This window comes from Cibotium barometz, chromosome 20 (genome assembly GCF_041138505.1).
Source record: "Cibotium barometz isolate CiBa-2024 chromosome 20, ASM4113850v1, whole genome shotgun sequence".
NCBI classification, from domain to species: Eukaryota; Viridiplantae; Streptophyta; class Polypodiopsida; order Cyatheales; family Cibotiaceae; genus Cibotium; species Cibotium barometz.
Window position 1 is genome coordinate 5,173,330 of NC_141065.1, and position 19,248 is coordinate 5,192,577.

General features: G+C 44.9%; 1 protein-coding gene, 1 non-coding gene and 1 pseudogene across 5 annotated transcripts in view; 2 read left to right on the forward strand and 1 right to left on the reverse strand.

The window, feature by feature from the left end:
* The window catches only part of LOC147627471 (NF-kappa-B inhibitor-like protein), a 64,820-nt gene that overhangs the window by 20,848 nt on the left and 24,724 nt on the right, over positions 1–19,248 (forward strand). For all 4 annotated transcript variants that reach the window (XM_086814372.1, XM_086814371.1, XM_086814373.1 and 1 more), the window contains exons 2-4: positions 16,954–17,120; positions 17,285–17,389; positions 17,502–17,558. In XM_086814372.1, coding sequence (XP_086670498.1) covers positions 16,954–17,120; positions 17,285–17,389; positions 17,502–17,558 — 329 coding nt within the window. The remainder of the gene's footprint in view (positions 1–16,953; positions 17,121–17,284; positions 17,390–17,501; positions 17,559–19,248) is intronic.
* Positions 4,736–5,394, forward strand: LOC147627472 (uncharacterized; annotated as a pseudogene).
* LOC147627473 (U6 spliceosomal RNA) lies at positions 13,220–13,322 on the reverse strand. Its single transcript, XR_015268408.1, has one exon. It is a non-coding gene; the product is annotated as a U6 spliceosomal RNA (small nuclear RNA).

Here is a 19,248-nt window from a genome sequence, read left to right on the forward strand (position 1 = left end):
GCCTCAAAGATTCCAAATCAGAATGCATAGTGTCATGAGTACCTGCATCTCCATAGACATCATTGCCTGCAGCATCTCTTGCATCCCTTGTACCATGAAGTTCACGGTCCTGTGTGTTCTCCACACTGTCAGAAATGTGGCTGTCCATGACACTCAAATCAGGTCACCACTTATGATTCCAAGCCTCGGACCGTTTTCCAATGAGGGGAAAAACTGAGCTCTGATACCAATGTAACGGGAGGCGGAAGCGTGAATTGGAATCGTATAAATGTGAACAAGATTCTGAGCACTTAACAATTGAGCATTACAACCACAAAGCTGAAAATGACAGTACACCACATAAAGGGGCCGATGATAGGCTGACCCCCCCCCTTTAGGTTATATTACCAAAAGAGTCTGCAAAGTACAAGATTAAGGGTGCCTGGGGATTCACCACCAGCCTGCACCTGATTCTCCCAAATACATCATGTATGAATACATCTCAAACAAGAGAATCTGTAGGTACATCCGCCCTACACACAGGTACATCCGCCCTGCACAAGCCTCTTCACAGGTACATCCGCCCTGCACAAGAGTATCACAATCCTCACAGGTACTCCGCCCTGCACAGGATGTAAATGGATCTTTAGGCCCTGTTTCCACGCGAGAAACTGATCCAGAATCCTGTGTTCTCCGCGAGCAAGTGTTCCCAATGCTTGCCCTAAACACCTGTTACACCAGGAATCCTTGAGACACATCCATGCTCACATATTCCATTGCTGTCCAGCCTGTTTTATGCAATAACCAGTCCAAAACAGCAACTTTCCATCGCGAGAAATCCACCTGTTAAGGGTCCTACAGCCCTGTGGAGGTCCCTAGAGCTGTCCTGTATTGTCCAAGTTGACTTTGGACACCTGTAACCAGCCCAAAACTCGCAATAACCAGAAAATACAGGTCTGAAATTTACCAACCAGCCCTTTAGAAGAGTGTGGGGATCATTATCCAAGCTTGTGTGAGTCCGGGAAGCAAGCAACCAGCCCTGTAGCAACTCCCAAAGCTTCCATCAGCTCTCCAATGTGTTGAATAATGAATAAAACAGCCCAAAAGGCCTCTTGAGGGAGGCGCCTTTCTCCAGTGCCACCTAAGGGGCTTGGTGGGTGCACAAACTGGCTGACATGTGTCCCCCATAAGGTGTCCAGGTAGGTGTCCAGCCCATAGTGCTCCATTTGTCCTGTTTGTATAAGTTTAGGTCCAACCAAATGGGAAATGGCCATAAGTTGTCCGGGCTTCATTAATTTTGGTCCAACCAAATGCGAACGCATTATAAGTTGTCCGGCCACTTATTAATGAGTGTGGACCTGCAAACCAATAAACTTTAGTAGTAAATGAAATAAGCTGTAAATTGAGTGTGGACGCACTTACCACCTGCAAAACCCATAAGCCCACAGTTTTAGGCCCAAGCAGGAGTGCACACACGTGTCCACAAGGTGCCCGGGCGTCCCCGGTCCCTCGGGCTTCACAAGCCAAAATAACAAGCATTGTCCAGGCAGCAAGACAATGTCACACAAAGTAAAATAAAGTTATGACATGCATCATTTATGCATTGTGCACATGTAAACTTGGAGAACCACCTATCATCATTCTTGTACTTGAAAATATTCCGCCTGCCATCATAACACACCATGTGTGCATGGCCGGAATCCACACGGGCACCGCCCGAAAGTCCACAAATGTCCTGCCATGTCCTTGGACTCATATGCATCCACTCATATGATCCATACACATGCCCAGGTATAATACATACATGCATCCGCATGTTTCTAGGCCTGACACGCATCCGCATGTCCCTAGAATATAGGGATTTGTGACAGTGTTGACTATGAGGAAACTTTTGCTCCTATAGCGAGATACACTACTATCCGGATAGTTCTTGCGCTCTTTGCTCATCGTCACTGGCCGGTTTTCAGATGGATGTCAAGTTTGCCATTTCTCAATGGTGACTTGCATCATGAGGTCTATGTTGAACAGCCTCTAGTAGGTTTTCAGGTTCCTGGACATGAGGGTAAGGTGTACATATTGCACAAAGCCCTTTATGGTTTGTCATGTGCACGCTTGCATGCTAGGGACAGGCAGGCGGATAACGGGCTAGAGTGCTATCCATGGGAACAAGGGTCAGCAGGATTGTTTTTCTCTTTCCAGCGCAACATGGCTTTCACTCTTCTTGGCTTGCACAAATTCCCTTTCCTATCCAGGCCTCAGCCTCCCACACACAGATCATCCTCCCTATCTATCTGAAGGACGAAATCCGGCAGTTTCTAGTAATATCCATGCTAAAACGAAATTTGCACATACCTGGAATTCGCCACTCCAGCATACCTTGCATCACTTCAACCATGATCGAAATCATCCACGATAGGCAGCTCTGATACCAACTGTCACGTCCTCACAGGATCGAACCCTATTGAAACGTTGATGACCATGGTTTCGATAGGGTTTGATCCTGTGAGGACGTGACATGGTTTGAAACAGGCACCCAAGGCATGGTATGATAAGATTAATGCATTCTTTCTTTCCCTTGGCTTCCAGAGATGTTTTGCAGACATAAATCTCTATTTCTTTGCTGAGGATGCTTTGATTTGTTTGATCGTCTTATTTGATGATTTGTTGATCACTAGCTCTCATCTTGCGAGTGATTGAACAACTGCGGTTAGATTTAGCTCTCACTTTTGAGATGTCTGATTTAGGACTTCTCCACTACTTTCTTGGTGTGGAGGTCTGTTGGAATCTGATGGAGTTTTCCTTAGCCAGTACAGATATCCACAACAGATCTTGGAGACATTTGGGATGATAGAGTGCCGTCCTCTTTTATGTCCGATGGATCCTAACTCCAAGCTTTCCCGAGAAGATTCTACTCCCATCTTTGAGGACAGTATGCAGTATCGGAGGCTTGTGGATTCTCTCATTCTCTTGATTTATACTAGGCCCGACATTTCTTACAGTGTTAGTGTTCTCAGTCAGTTCTCTTCCACTCGACATTCTCATTGGCAGGCGCAGATGGTGAGTAATCTTGATGTTCTTTCGGACTCACTGTTTGCATTCTTACAGATAGCCATAGCAGCTTGGCGTTGGCTCGAACTTCATCTTTTCATGGAAGGACCAAACACATTGAGGTCCATTTTCACTTTGTTCGTGAGCTAGTCGCTGACAGCATCATTTCTTTGCAGTATTGTTGCTCTCAGGACAACCTAGCTACCCTCTTCACTAAACCTCTTCCTTGAGATTCTATTGATCAGCTTGTGACCCGTGTATGGGAGTCGGTCCACTGTGCTGGAGCTGAGAGGAGGTGTTGGACTGTGTTCATCTCCAGCATTTATTCCATTTATTGCACCATATATGCAGCATATTTATTTGATGTATTTTACTTAGTTGTGGGTATTTTTTTTCCACATTTTTAGGCACTTTTCCCCAGTTGTAGGTATTTTCACCAATGGTGGGTTTCTTCTACTGTCCGACTTGACTATTTGTGCCCTATATAAGAATAGGATTTTTGCCATTTAATTCATTCATCATTTTTGCTGAAGTGTTGGATCATTGCTGGTTGCTCCAAGTCTCTCCTCTGCTTCCACTTGCTGCCTTCAACCATTCTCTAACATTGCTTCTTACAATGACTAAGCCATTTAGAAACATCCGTTATTTGCTCTTCTTGGGACCTTTGGAAAAATCTTCTTAAAGATGCTGACGTGCCTATAGACACGAGTTGGGTCTTAAAAGATTCTGTAGGAGTAGTTCCTGTCTTGAAATTCTTAAACTCCTCTCGGAGCCTGGCTGAAAAGTCGTCTCCTTTATGCCTTCAAACCTTCGACTTCACGACCTTATACAGTGGACCGACTCCCGTGTATGGGAGTCGGTCCACTGTGCTGGAGCTGAGAGGAGGTGTTGGACTGTGTTCATCTCCAGCATTTATTCCATTTATTGCACCATATATGCAGCATATTTATTTGATGTATTTTACTTAGTTGTGGGTATTTTTTTTCCACATTTTTAGGCACTTTTCCCCAGTTGTAGGTATTTTCACCAATGGTGGGTTTCTTCTACTGTCCGACTTGACTATTTGTGCCCTATATAAGAATAGGATTTTTGCCATTTAATTCATTCATCATTTTTGCTGAAGTGTTGGATCATTGCTGGTTGCTCCAAGGCTCTCCTCTGCTTCCACTTGCTGCCTTCAACCATTCTCTAACATTGCTTCTTACAATGACTAAGCCATTTAGAAACATCCGTTATTTGCTCTTCTTGGGACCTTTGGAAAAATCTTCTTAAAGATGCTGACGTGCCTATAGACACGAGTTGGGTCTTAAAAGATTCTGTAGGAGTAGTTCCTGTCTTGAAATTCTTAAACTCCTCTCGGAGCCTGGCTGAAAAGTCGTCTCCTTTATGCCTTCAAACCTTCGACTTCACGACCTTATACACCAAACTAGACTTAGAAGACTCACGTGTAAGGATTAGATCCCTTATGATGAAAGTTTTTGCCCATAGATTAGAAAAGGATAGATGCAAGGCTGTATTAGTAGAAAAGTCAGCTTTGCACTTTGATTTTTCTTGGTTAAAAAGTAAAAATCAAGATGTAGATAAGAGAAAGAAAAGATTCACCAAAATTGTAGACAAAGATGACATTTGTACTTGGTTAGATTTTCTCCTAGATAACCTTTATATTTCCTTAGGTGACTTTTTATTTAAGCAAGCAATTAGTATTCCCATGGGTACCAATTCTGCGGTCTTTCTTGCTAATTTTTATCTTTTTACTTATGAGTTTGATTTTATGGAACGCTTATTTCTGCTAATACTTGTTTTGTCTTTCTTCACAAACTTTGTAATGTGAGACGTTTTGTAGATGACCTCTTCGTTTCCAACATTCCTTCCTTTCAAGAGTTTTTATATATCAGTGCAAATTCCTTAGGTGGATGGATCTATCCCAAGGAATTTTGCGATCTTAACTGCACCTCGAATAGCGATAGTTGTGCTTTTTTAGACCTTAAGATCACTCAATCATCTTTAGGCTTCATAGTAGATATTTATGACAAATGCTTACAACCTGAATATGCTAACATAAAGATCATTCGGATGCCACACTTTTCTTCCAATATTTCTGATACAGCTAAGTGTGGTGTTATCTACTGTCAACTTTTTAGATTCTCCCATCTTTGCTCTACTAAATTTGCCTTTATCTCTCAATCATGCCATCTTATTTTGCTGCTTACCAAAAAAGGTTATAGTTTCAATAAGATTTTGAAAAAGGTTCGTTCTTTCATGAATCGTAGTAAGTTTATCTTTGGTATTTCAGCTTTTGGAATGTTTAAAATGATAAGGAGTAAGTTTTATAGAAGTGGGGAGCTGAAAAGCCCACTTAATTTATAATTCAATGCTCTTTTTTGTAAAAGTGGCTTGTTCTAGCTTAGATTAGGGTTTTTTTAAAAAACTTAAGAGTAGGCCTTGTTTAGTCTTTTCTTTCTTGCTCTAGCTTAATATAGACTTAGTTTGGTTTTGTCCTATGTTTTGTAATTGTTTGTTGTTATACCTTAGAGCAGATTTTGAGTGCTAGTCTCTATCATGGCTGAGTATGCTCATCACCTCCAGAGAGTGATAGAAACTCAGTTCGCTGGTTTTATAAAGCATGTTCTTTTGGATTGACCTTATACAAACCTGCACTTAATCTTGGGCACTGATGACGTGAGTAGGGATGTCATAGCTTATTGTCCACGCTATGCATGATAGAGTTGATGAACCTACACTTCATGTTCGGACAGACATTGGAGTTAATGGTTGCACTTTTGAGTCGAAGTCTTTTTTAAAGTTTAGCTTAATGTTTGGTTCTAGTTCTTAGTGCTTTAGGTCTAGAGTTTAGAGTTCTTTGTTTTGCAATTTTGTTTTTTGTTTTTGTTTTTTTTGTTTTGTTTTGTTTTTTGTTTGTTTGTTTGTTTGTTTTTTGTTTTTTGGATAATGTCTTAATTAAAAGTCTTCATTTGATATTATCTTTTGATTTCCTCTCCTTAGTAGCTAGGTTTGTTAGTTTATTTATTTTTGATCTTTCAAATGCTTTGTTTTTGTCTTTGTCCTCTTCACTATTATTTCTTTCTCAAATCTTTCAATTTGTAAGTTCAGATTTTTCTGACCTAATGAAGGTATATATACATGTTTACAAACATCTCAAAAGAACCACCTTCAAAGCAAACTACAAAAAGCAATATTAACACGATGTATGCACACACGATGATGCTCGAGTGGCTTTAATTGTCACGTGCACCATGTCCTAGGGTGCTAGGTGCACATTCTTCTTTATCTAGGACAGAGGATCCCTTTTCTAATGAGGCCTTGAGCACATCCAATAGTGATACTGTTGGAAGCAAAGCAAGAGAGTTTGGAGTGGGGGCTACAGTTGGATGACATGGAGGGAGATGTGCTTATAGCTTCTTCAGATCTGTCGATTATGATAGGTAGTTTAGTGGAAGTTGCAGTTGCATATTGTGACAATGAGAGTACTCCAAGTCATGTGGTATGCTGATTTTTGAGCCATCGTGTGTGTTTGCTACAGATTCCGACAGGAAGTGCTTGAAGGCCATAAGCGGGGAGTGATGCATTCCAGTGGGAGTGGATCAAAGTGGCATAATGTGTCTCAGTGCTCCAAGTTTAGCAGGAGGGTGCATGCCCTATGCGAGATGCTCGTGGACTTGATTCTCTGCTGCAACCGCCCAAAGGGGAAGATTCGAGGGCAAGTGTGGACCGTTTGGGGCAGATTTTGGAGCCCGATAGGACCCCCAGAAGTGGACAGGATATGCACCAATGGATGGAACACAAGTTGGGCACAATTATGAACATGTTAAATGCTATTTCTGATACCATTTTTGGGTCTGAAAAGTGCTGGCCGACTAGCGTACAACCAGCACATTAGATGCCTATCTTATGCTGATTCAGGTCATTCCCAAGCAAGACGAGTCTGTTTGCAGAGCCTGATCCCCTTGGTAGCTAACATAGCATCAAGAACCTCAAGAAGGAAGTTCTCCTTTTCTCAAAGGGACAGCAGAACCAGCAGTTAGGTCATACAGTGTAGCCATTTGCACAACATGCATAGTACTAATCCGAGTTTGGATCTATGACATCATTGTATATATTCATGTTTGGGCAATATACAGTAGTTTAGGTCTTCATGGTCTTCTCTATTGTGCCTTTGCTAAGTTTGATTAGCTTTAATCTCTCAATTTGCTTAGCGTTAATCTATTCCGCTTTTGCAGCCATGTTACAGCTTTTCACCACATATGAATTTGTCCATCACTTTATTCAATGCTTTTGCTCCTGGCTGTAGCAAGTGGGGTTGAACCCATGGCGTGTGCATTGGGACTTCGACCCCCTAACCACTCGGCTACACAATGAAGGAAAAATCTAAAAAAATCATCTTGCACAAATGTACACATAAGATTAATCAAAGGGGTTGTTGGTTAGCTCATCGCCTAATCATAGCTCCATTTTCTCTCTTTTGAAAAGAGACTTCTATTAAGTATGAAAAAAATATACAAAGGGCAGATTTCAAACCAAACACGTTGGAATTCTGAACCAATCATGTGCCTTGTGCTGCCAACAAGGTCCCATATGAGTGGTAGTGAAAAAGATTCCATGATCTCACTCTCATGAACTTGCCGCGTTTTCTCTAATATATATATATATATATATATATCTATATATATATCTATATATATATAATATATATATATTAAATAGATATATATATAGATAGATATAATATATATATATATAATATATCTATATATAGATAGATATATTATATATATATATTATATCTATCTATATATAGATATATATCTATATATATATATATATATATATATATATATATATATATATATATATATATATATATAATATATCTATCTATATATATATAGATATATATAATATATCTATCTATATATATATATAGATATATATAATATATATATCTATCTATCTATATATATATATATATCTAGATATATATATATATATTATATATATATAATATTGTTAGAAGTCATCTCCTGTCTAGATTTATACAGACTAGGGCCTTTGTTGTGGGTGTGCCCGCCCTTATGAGGTGTTTTTCCATTTTTCCCCACTCTCCGTATTTTTCCCCTATTTTTTTCCATTTTTCTGAGGCTTGGGAGGGCTGCCAGATGATGCCAGGAGCACTCCAGTGCTGGCCGACTGGATGTTCATCGAGAAAGGCCACTATTGGAGGCAGTGTCCCAAGCGGAAGGCCGAGAAGGGTGAAGATTCCTCAGCAGCAATCATGAAGACTCCGGCTTTTGTGCACCTGGAGGTGATGGACACCGATGTTTCATTTTCTTCAGGCAGGGAGGAGATTGGTGGACTCTCCGCAACGGATACTCGGGAGTGGATTCTCGATAGTGGTGCTTCCAGGCACATGACTCCTTCCCGTTCCGGTTTACAGGATCTCTGCAGGCTTTCTGGTCATATTCTTACTGGGGATACGTCCACTATCCTAGTTCACAGTGAGGGCAGGATGGAGATAATTCCTGATGGCAGAGGGGGGAAGCTTTCCTCCCAGGTGTTGTATGTTCCGGCACTTGGTTTTCATCTGTTGTCAGTGCATCAGGTTTGCAAGACTGGCGTACGGGTGGAGTTTGATGAGCATTTTGTTGCTCTCCGGGACAAAGCAACAGGCCAAGTGGTTTGGGAAGGTGGAGTGGAGAATGGAGTTTACAGGCTTTCAGCACTCTCTCTCCCAGGTCCTCAGGATTGTGATGAGTGTAAATCTGGAAATAAAGACTGGTTCTTGACTTGCACTTTTTCACCTTGGCTGAGCACTTCCCCTTGGCTGTCCTGGCCCTTGGAACACATCAACCCTTTGTGCATAATGAGATAGAATGACTTATTTATGCCTTGGGTATTTATACCCTAAACATAGCTGGTCGGACTGTTCCTTTTTTTCACCACGACCTGGTCTTATAGCATTTAAATGCTAGTATATTCAGCATTTCACACTACTGCCCTGACTGGCCACCCTGCGCATGAACCTGGCTGCTGGGCAGCCTTGCGCAATCTGTATGACTTGGCCGACTGGCTGCTGGGCTGAGCTAGCCCATACGCCATGTCAGCTGCTTGGTTAGGTCCCTTGGGCTGGCCGATAGCCTGCCCAGTCCTTCCATGGGCTTGTGGGCAAGGCTTGGGGCCTTCTTGGCCCCTTGGGGTGGCACAAAGGCTGTCCCATGCCCACTGCAAGAGCACATGACTCTCTTCTGGGTGGTAGGAACCAATCCTACATGCTTCTACAGATGACTCGTGTCCGGTGCAAAGTCAACACACAGATCATCTGGCATCATTTCAGAGCGAGACTCATAGTACGGACTGGCAGTGATACCAATGTCACATGCGAAGCTTTGGGAGTCTTCTTTCAGCCCTAAACATCATCTTGGAACATGCTGATACAAAACACATGCAGAAGAGAGAGGAGAGAGAGAGAGAGAGAGCGTATATTCTATGGTACAAAAAGGCACATCTTGGCTAGCCCATGGCTGCCCCTCAAAAGGTGGTAAAACACCTAATCTATTGCTAATCTAAGACCCAGTCCTGGCTGGACTGAATGATGTAAAACAATGAGCAACATTGCCTTTTACAAGCTTTGGGAATGATTGATGGAGTGGCTGCTGGTCGGCTAGGTCCTGGACAAATTCCACAACTTTGCTGTAGTCGAGAGGTGTCCTACTCATTCATGTGTTGGCTGACAGCCTTTCTTGTCCTCCACCAGTCCCTTCCGTGCCAATATCACCAACATCTGCTCCAAAATCAGGTTCAAGTCTGGTTCTTTATATGTTGCCGTTGACTAGCCCCTATCTCCTCTGGATCCACAGGGTGGAGGATCTCCATGTCATCATAGTGATACACCTTACATTGTCTGCTCTGTGTGTAGGCATTGAAGTCACCCGTAAGAAATACCTCCCCTAGTGTAGAATACTGCATAATCTCCTCTGATAGACAAGTGTATGGCGAGGCTCCTGTCTTCTCCTCTTGTGGCATGTCCTCTGTAATGACATAGGAGGATCCTGATGGAGGAAAGTAACATAGGGCTATGTATATAACCCTGTCCTGTGAGAGTTGTAAGCTGATCCACATGTATCTGGCCTCTGGATCTTGTGCTACCACTCTCCCGACACTCCCCACGTTCTCGGTGGACCGTCAGTTGGACGGGAGTAACTATGGCATATGGAAGGTTATGATGGAATCTGTTCTGGAGTCTTACGACCTCGCTGATTTCGTCGTCGTTGGTGTTCCACGACCGGAAGTAGAGGAAGGGGAGTTACCGTCAATCGAAAGGACCGGGAGGCTCAGACACAGATGTGGGATCGTGTCAACGCCAGGGTCCGTTCGTTTATTTTCCACAGCTGCACACCACAGGTAATCAATCATGTAAAGCATATGACGCTGGCCAGAGGTATATGGCAGCATTTGGCTTCACTTTACAACAGGGTATCGCCCATGAAGAGGATTTCCTTTGGAAGTACAGATGTGGATTATGAGCCCTGCAAAGTCGTCGACGATGCGGGAGCATATTAACAAGCTGCAGGCTCTTCAGCAGGAAGTTCTTCAGGCTGGGAAGGAGATATCGTCAGAGGACATGGCCATAACGTTGCTGTCACACTTGCCCTCTTCGTACTCAGCATTTTACTCGTCGTTGATTATACCAGTGGCAGGCTCAGCACCATCACGTGGGAGGAGCTTGTGCCCATGGTCCTCGACCAGGAGGAGATAGTTCTCGATGGCAGAGGGGGGAAGCATTCCTCCCAGGTGTTGTATGTTCCGGCACTTGGTTTTCATCTGTTGTCAGTGCATCAGGTTTGCAAGACTGGCGTATGGGTGGAGTTTGATGAGCATTTTGTTGGTCTCCGGGACAAAGCAACAGGCCAAGTGGTTTGGGAAGGCGGAGTGGAGAATGGAGTTTACAGGCTTTCAGCACTCTCTCTCCCAGGTCCTTAGGTTTGTGATGAGTGGCAGTCTGGTAATGGCCACTTAAGTGTGGATACGCTGCAGGTGCGGGCTTTCGGGACCAGATGGTGGATAGCTTGCCAGTAGATGGCAGCAGTTGGCAGGAACTTTCCAGTATGATGTTGGTAGTTCTTCTGTTCGTCAGTCAGAGGAAGCTGAACAGGTCACTTATGCTCTGATGTCTCGTAGTATTCGGGACAAAGAACCTCCAGTAGAAGAGGATGTTCTTTCCACGGGGACCTTTTGGAAAGCCAAGCAGGTGGCAGGTGCTTACTTGCAGAAGGAGGTGGTTTCTCCAGGCTTTGTGGTTCCGGATTCAGAGGGGGTGGTTGACAGGTTTCATCAGGTTTCCAGGACTTGTTTGTGCAGCGTAACAGGTGTTGATCCTTGTGAGCAGTGTGATGTCTCTGTGACTCAGAAGCTGTATGGTTCATTGATCTGGTTGATGGACACCAGATTGGACGGGAGCTTCCTGATGAGGCAGTTGAGCTCATGGTTGCAGATGTCTCTTTGGGAGGCAGGATTGCGTTTCCTGTGGTTTCTGTGGCATGCGAAGGATCATGGACTCTTGTACACAGGAGGGGGATTGATTGATGGAGTCCGACTCCACGGTTGAAGTGACTCAGTTTGGGGAGGAGATCCGGACACGAGGAGATCTACTTCAGGCCCAGGAGCAGTTTTACGGAGCAGTTGGAGACAGTCATCTTTTGCCTTGTCGAGAACAAAGGCAGAGTACCGGGCTGTTTGTGATGCTGTTTGTGAGGTGGTGAGGATGCAGAGGTTGCATAGCAAGTTTGGGCTTCCACTGGAGGAACCCATGGTCATCCAGAGGCACTTTGTTCGTGAACAGATCGTTGCTGATGACATCTTGCTAGAGTTCTATTCGACAGAGGACAGTATAGTGGACCTCTTCACGAAGTCGCTCTCTCAGGATTTGTTAGGCGGCACCCCAGCTCCATGTGGTTGGTTTCACAGCCAGGAGCTGAGAGGGGGTGTTAGAAGTCATCTCCTGTCTAGATTTATACACCAGGGCCTTTGTTGTGGGTGTGCCCGCCCTTATGAGGTGTTTTATCATTTTTCCTCACTCCCCGCATTTTCCCCTATTTTTCCCATTTTTCTGTGGCTTGGGAGGCAGCCCTGAGTTGGCAGGAGGATCCATTTACTGGCCGACTACATCAGATGTGTGTACTGGAGCTGGCCGATTGTACTTGATGCAGTCGTGGACCCTCAGAGCTGGCCGACTGGCTGCATGCTGCTGGCCGACTGTAGATGCAGTCGTGGAGCCTTTTTTAGGAGGCCGACCCCACATGTGGGGGAATATAAATAGGCCCCCACCCCCATACCACTCATTGTATCATATTCGGGATCTTCTAGTGTATATCAGAGCAGAGTTACACGCCTACATCTATCTCTCTCTTGTGCTGTTTTTTTGCATGCGTTTTTTGCTCTTGTGTTCCCAGATCTGGTCATCATCTCCGCTACGTATTCTGACAGGTGCGTGCCTCCACATCCCGAAACTGTATGATGAGAGCTCTCTTCTTTGTTATGTCTTTCCTGGCCCTCCAAGCTTTGAGGAAGGGGGGGGGGGTCCCTCATGTGAGTATCCAAGTCGTGTGCATAGTGTCTGCCCATCCCCCTCGGGGGTAGAGTCGGCTACCTTGGGAATCCTACGTGGATTGGGATGGGGCTTCACATGGCGGCAGGAGCAACACAGGCGGCGACCAAAACGAAGCGACGGGGAGGGGATGCGCAGGCGACAGGGAGAGAGATGCGAAGGCGATGGGAGAGACAGAGAGAGAAAGAGAGGTGGGCAGAGGTGGGAGGGGATGCGCAAGTGGGGGAGAGAGAGAGAGAGAGAGAGAGAGAGAGAGAGGTGGGAGGGGATGCGAAGGCGATGGGAGAGACAGAGAGAGAGAGAGAGGTGGGCAGTGGGGAGAGAGAGACGTGGGAGGGGATGCACAAGTGAGAGAGAGAGAGAGAGAGAGAGAGAGAGAGAGAGAGAGAGAGATGAAATGTTATATTAACGTCTTCAAAAGGCCAAAGTGACCTATGAGACCAAAGTTACAACCATGTGACATTTGATACATTGTCTGGAAAAGAAAAGAAAGAACTGAAGGTAAGTATCTAGCCCTACAATACATCCGTAGAAGAGAGAGAGAGAGAGAGAGAGAGAGAGAGAGAGAGAGAGAGAGAGAGAGACCCTTTCTCGATTTGTGCGTGTCATCCTTGCGCAGGGGCCATGCTAGTCTTCTCTGTATCGTTCCAATTTTATCAAATGTCCTTGAAGGGATTGGCATGGTCTTATACTTTCTACCCTTGTTTCCTTGCTCTAAGAAATCATCGGGAAATCGCATGCAGCCCATTGGGTTTATGTTGTGGAAAAGACGGGAGAATCTCCCAAGACAGACATGGATTTCATGGGGGCATATCACCACTCCCAAGCGTATGGGGGGAGCAGCTATTCTAGACATTAGGGTGCATATGGTAGCTCGTAGGTGCACTCTGCTTCAAGATCTATGCCTCCAACTGCTCATGTCTAGGCATATGTTGCAACAGGTGGGCTTGCATTATGGCCGTACACATATTGACGCATCATGGTGGCATGTGATAAATGCTTCCGATGTATGTAAGGCTCCTTCCTCCTTCCTCTTGACTCATTTGGTGGCCTCTTGGCAAGAGGTATTGGCCCGTATTAAATGGAGCCCACCGGATAATAGATTGGGGGTGAATTCTCTGCAAGGAGAATTGTTTCTCTCTGAGAGTGGTGCACTGGGAGAATAAAAGCTGCAAGCGCAGACAGTTGAATCGTATGGCTGTTTTGGGCCTTGTGAGAGTTCGAGATGGGTTGGTCCCTTCTAGGGAGAGGTTGTTTTCCTTCCGCCGGATACGACAGTACTTTGGGGTGCCGAGGAATTACAGAGGCTTGTGGTCCACCATACAGGATACTTTGGCTCCCATGGGAGATATCTTGCCTCTGGATATACATGTCCCTTGGGTCGATTGGATGTTCGCGAAGCCTGGTGATCTCATGCTGGTCACAGCGAATGATGTCTATCATAGGATGGTGGAAGGTAAAACATGGGTCACCGATAAAGTTAACAAGGAATGGCATAAGAGGAAATCCAAGACATGGTGGAGGACAGTCCTCGATAGGGGATGGCACTCTAAGCTGCCATCCTAGGGGAAGGTGTTTCTATGGAGAATGGTAATCAGTGGGCTGCTGGTGGGAAGCCACTTCAAAAAAAGGAAAATCGCGAGGGGATATTGCTTCTTTTGCACCACCTTTATGGAGACATCTAGTCACCTGATCATTCAGTGCACAGTGGCTAGATGTGTCTGGGATTATCTGGCTCAGATCTGGTATTTTGTTCTGCATGCTGAGATGATGGCACCTATGTGGGTCTTCGGTCAGGCTCCAAGTGGATTGCTCGAGCCAGAGCATGATGTGATTTTTGTCTTCTTCCGATGGATTGGGGGCATGGCATATATGGTTAACTAGGAATGCTTTCTTTTTTGATGCTGTGATGGGCATTCGTGGTCACCTTGGCCGCATTCGGGGTCTTCTGCTCTGGCAGATTTCTTCCATGGTCAAGGGACATGTGATTGATCAGCTTAAAGTTAATCCATGGATTCGAGCATTATGGGATACTCCTTTCTAGGATTCTAGATTCTTGGTGACAGGGGCTGCTTAGCCTCCTTCCTTTCTTGCATGTGACTTTCGACTTTGAGATGGCAGCCATGTGGCTCTTGTAGATAGCTGTACATAATACATACACATTTCCATGAAAAAGAAGAAGAAGAAGAAGAAGGAGAGAGAGAGAGAGAGAGAGAGAGAGAGAGAGAGGGGGGGGGGGAGGGAGGGAGGGAGAAGAGGACACAGAATCGGGTCCCGTGTACCCTCTGCAGGGCACCCACCACGAATGGTGTATTCGCTTTATTAGAATGATGTAAAATTGGCAATAAAGACTGGGTCTTGACCTGCACTTCTTCACATTGGCTGAGCACTTCCTTCTGTTGGCTTTCCTGGCCCTTGGAACGCAGCAACCGTTTGTGAATAATGAGATAGAATGACTGATTTATGCTTTGGGTATTTATACCCCTAAACATAGCTGGTTGACCTGTTCTTTTTCCTCCACGACTTGGTCTTATAGCAATTAAATGCTATTATATTCAGCGTTTCACATTGCTCCCTGGCCGGCCACCCTGCACATGAACATGGCTGCTCGGCAGCCTTGCCCAATCTGTATGGACAGTCACCATACTTCGCCGACTGGCTGCTGGGGAGCCTTTTGGCCTGGCCACGTGGCTGGGCTGGCCCAAAGGTCCTGTTGGCTGCCTGGTCAAGTCCCTTGGGCTGGCTGACAACCTGTCCAGCGCTTCCATGGGCTGGTGGGCAAGGCTTGGGGGCTGTGGAAGCTCTAGGAGTCTTCTTTCAGCCCTAAATACCATCTTGGAACATGCTGATGCAAAACGCATGCAGAAGAGAGGAGAGAGAGAGAGAGAGAGCATACATTCTATGGTACAAAAAGGTCCATCTTGGCTAGCCATGGCTGGCCCTCAAAGGCGGTAAAACACCTAATCTATTGCTAATCTAAGACCCATTCCTGTCTGGACTGAATGATCTAAAACAATGAGCAACATTGCCTTTTATAAGCTTTGGGAACTACTGATGGACTGGCCCACTGCTGGTCGGCCAGGTGCTGGACTATTTCCACAATTTTGCTACAGCCAACAGGCGCCCTACTCATTCATGCGCTAGCCGACAACCTTTCTTGTCTTCCACTAGTCCCTTCCGTGGCAATATCAGCAACATCTGCTCCAAAATCAGGTTCAAGTCTGGTTCTTTATCTGTTGCCGCGTCAGGGATTAGCTTGCACATGTCTTGCACATGACATCCCCCTCTGCTAAACTTGATGATGGGATTCCAAATCCTAGTCTTTGATTTTCATCATCCCATTGTCTATTCACGGAGCCTTAGACCTGTCATCGTTTCCTTCTTGGCTACCTTTTTACTGAAAACCCTGCCCGGTCTCCAAATCCACTCCAACTTTGATGAAGATCTGTGCATCTGTTCCATCCTTTCCCCTTTCCACTCCTGCACTGTCCCTGAACACTGTCCTGGTCTTCTTTCCAGTGTATTGAGTTTGGCACTCTCACTCCACCCCTTGGAGGATCATCCTCCCTGGAACCGTTGCTTGAAATCCTTTCCTGGTGTGTCCCCGACTCACAGGATTGCCATTCCCTTGGGTTTTGTGGAACACCACCAACCAACCTCTTGGGAATTCTTCCATGTCTTGTGTTCCTTTCCTTGGGCCTTGTACTGTGTACTTTCCTGTGCCTTGGACCTGTGCACTTTCATCTGGGACTGAATCAGTGTTTAGCTTGGTTGATCTTGATACTCTGATACCAATGTTGCATGCGGAAGCTCGATGGAAGAATCGGTAACTTCAATGCTTAGAATTCAGCAATCGTTCGTGACAAAGATAACACACAACATAGAAGAAGATGTGGAGAGAGAGAGAGAGAGAGAGAGAGAGAGAGAGAGAGAGAGATTTGGGATTTGTTGCAGAGTGGCCCTTCACTTGTCCTTTTCAGCATTCAGCATACCAGACCCCTACTATCTGTACTAAAACCCACTTGTGTAGAAACTTATCTCGCACCCTGGCAGTGAATTTATTGGGTTCATTTATGGCAGTTCCTAGAAAAAAAAAGAGGTGTGGTTGGTTTACCTTTTTCTTTTTGCTACATATGCATCCCTCAAAGATGGGTACTTGAGTTTCTTAGGTGTCGCATCCATGGCACGAATTTTCGGAGTCTATCAAGCTTTGTTTTAATTCTGCATTTTGTTGCACTCTGCCCTGGACCAATTTTTGTTAAAGGGACTTTTAACACATGCTTTCACCACTGTTGGTGTTTCGGCAGGAAATCAGCTTTCGGCACAGGAATTCTTTGAATCTTTTTTAAGAGAACGCCAGTCCAGAAGTGATTTTGTCTCCAAAGCATCTGATGTCCTTTGGAAAAGAGAAGTTTTTGATGTAGATGAAGAGAAACTTAATCAAGTCAGAATACGACTCGCAGAACTTCAGAAGGTACATCACTTATCAAGGAAGTTGAAGAAAAGAATAGTCTATGTTGGGGTATTAATCTCTATGTTGGTGACATTATCAAATACACTGGTGGTTACATTGGTTTCATTGATTCGCCCATGCAATACTGATCTAATGCAGCTTTTACTGCTAAACATACAATTCAGATTAGAGAAGAGGATGATAGCAGTGGCTTTTTGAAGTTACGCCAGGCCAAGCAATGGGGACTGGGTGTGGATGGAGCACCAAGTAATCTCAAATTAGCTGCTAAGGTAATACCAATATGCCAAATTCTCAAGTGTTAATCTTATAAACTTTAGTGAATTGAGGCTTTGCTATGCATGAAGTTATGGCATGTGACTTGTATATTTTGTTGTTGAACAGGGCACAGAGACAATGCAGGATGATCGGAGGAGGGCTGGCTTTTTGGAGTATGAAGCTGTACGTGTTTTTGCACATTACAAACAGAGACACATTACTTGAGAGACGAGCACTGTAGGCAATACCATTGAGTGGATGTATGATGCTTATCTGAGTGTAAGCGAAGTAATCAAAGTGAGGATCAGTCGGTCATGTAAATTAAGTAGATGCACTTTTTCGAACTGTAGAGCAGACATATTTGGGTCAATAAACTCTCTTTGCATACTCTTTGGTTCTCAAACAGTAATATTGTTGCTGGTAAGTGATAGTGCAACCTCTGTTTCTATCCTCTGAAGCTTTTCTATTGCTTGGCTTCATTGTTTGAGTAGCTTGGCAGCTCCTAGAGCAGTTTGAAAACTAGGTCACCCGTCTTTTATACGTGTGCATGTGCTGGAAAGCACCTTGTTGAGACAGTGGAGACATTGTGTTTCACACACACAGGCACAGTCCCACGCAATCTAATGTCACTTAAGTGTCTGAGTTTCATCGGCCTCACATACATGGCTTTGAACTGTTGATATGTTCTTGCAGTGCAAGCATCGCCTTAGGTAGAGCTCCCAATTCAGCCGCTCCACAGATTCTTTCTTAAAATCATGTCAGATGCTTTCTGGAAATCTCTTCCACCCATGACCTGTGTGTACTCTTTCCCTAAACCATGAGCACATTAAGGCTCATCAATGGTGAATAGTATGAAATCTCATCTGCCATGCACACACTCATATGATCTTGTAGTGCAAGCGTTAGCTCAGGTGAAACTCCCAATTCAGCCGCTTCACAGACTCTTTCTTAGAATCATATCAAACACAATCTTGAAATCCTGCCCATGACCTCCGAGTGTACTTTTTTCCATAACTCATGAGCACCTTAAGGTGAATAGTATGCGTCTTGCCAAAAACTTGCCTGTTCCAAGCCTTCCCTGCCAGTTGTCCGCCCATGCATTGAGTCAATGGTAAGAGTGTGGATAAGGTTCATGACAATCCATTCTTGGATGAATACAATGCAAATATTAATTGAAATACGCAACAAATGTTGTGAAAAGAAAGTGGCAATCCAGAAGATGGACAAATCATGTGAGAGGGTCTTTTGAGGACCAGCAGTAAATGGTGTCAATAAGAATGACCGAAGAGAAGGGGGAACCACCTCCCTCATATGCCGCTAGACCCTCTCACGTGCGTCCACTACCTGTGGAGATACTGGGGCATCTGTGAGGAGAGACCGAAAATAGTCCATGGCGATGGCTCTCACCTGGGGGGGGGATTTGAAACAATAGCTCCATCCAACTACATTGGTGGTCCGTAATGCCAAATGGGGTCACCGCCTCTATCTGTGAGGAAAGGGCCGGGCCTCCAAAGTCTCAAGAAAGCTTCCCGCCGCTTCTGCATGTGGTCAGAACCTGTGCAACTTCCCCCACTGACTGTGGAGGGTGTGAATGATATCAAGCCATATGCTCTTGATGGTCTCACCTGGCAGAGTGTGGGTACCCTCGATGGCCTCACTGCATCTAGCACGCCAAATGTGCCAGGTTGCTATGCTACTGCAAATCTCCCATCTCTGGCATGAGCCTGACCGCCAGTCGCCTGTAGGTGGGGTTGTGACTGGTACTGCTACAATACGATGGTGAGAGACCTGAAGGCCTAGCCCTTCCCCATCCTCCTCATAAGCCCTGACCACTCCAGCCTTTGTGGCCCAAGCGACCGTGCCCCATGTAATG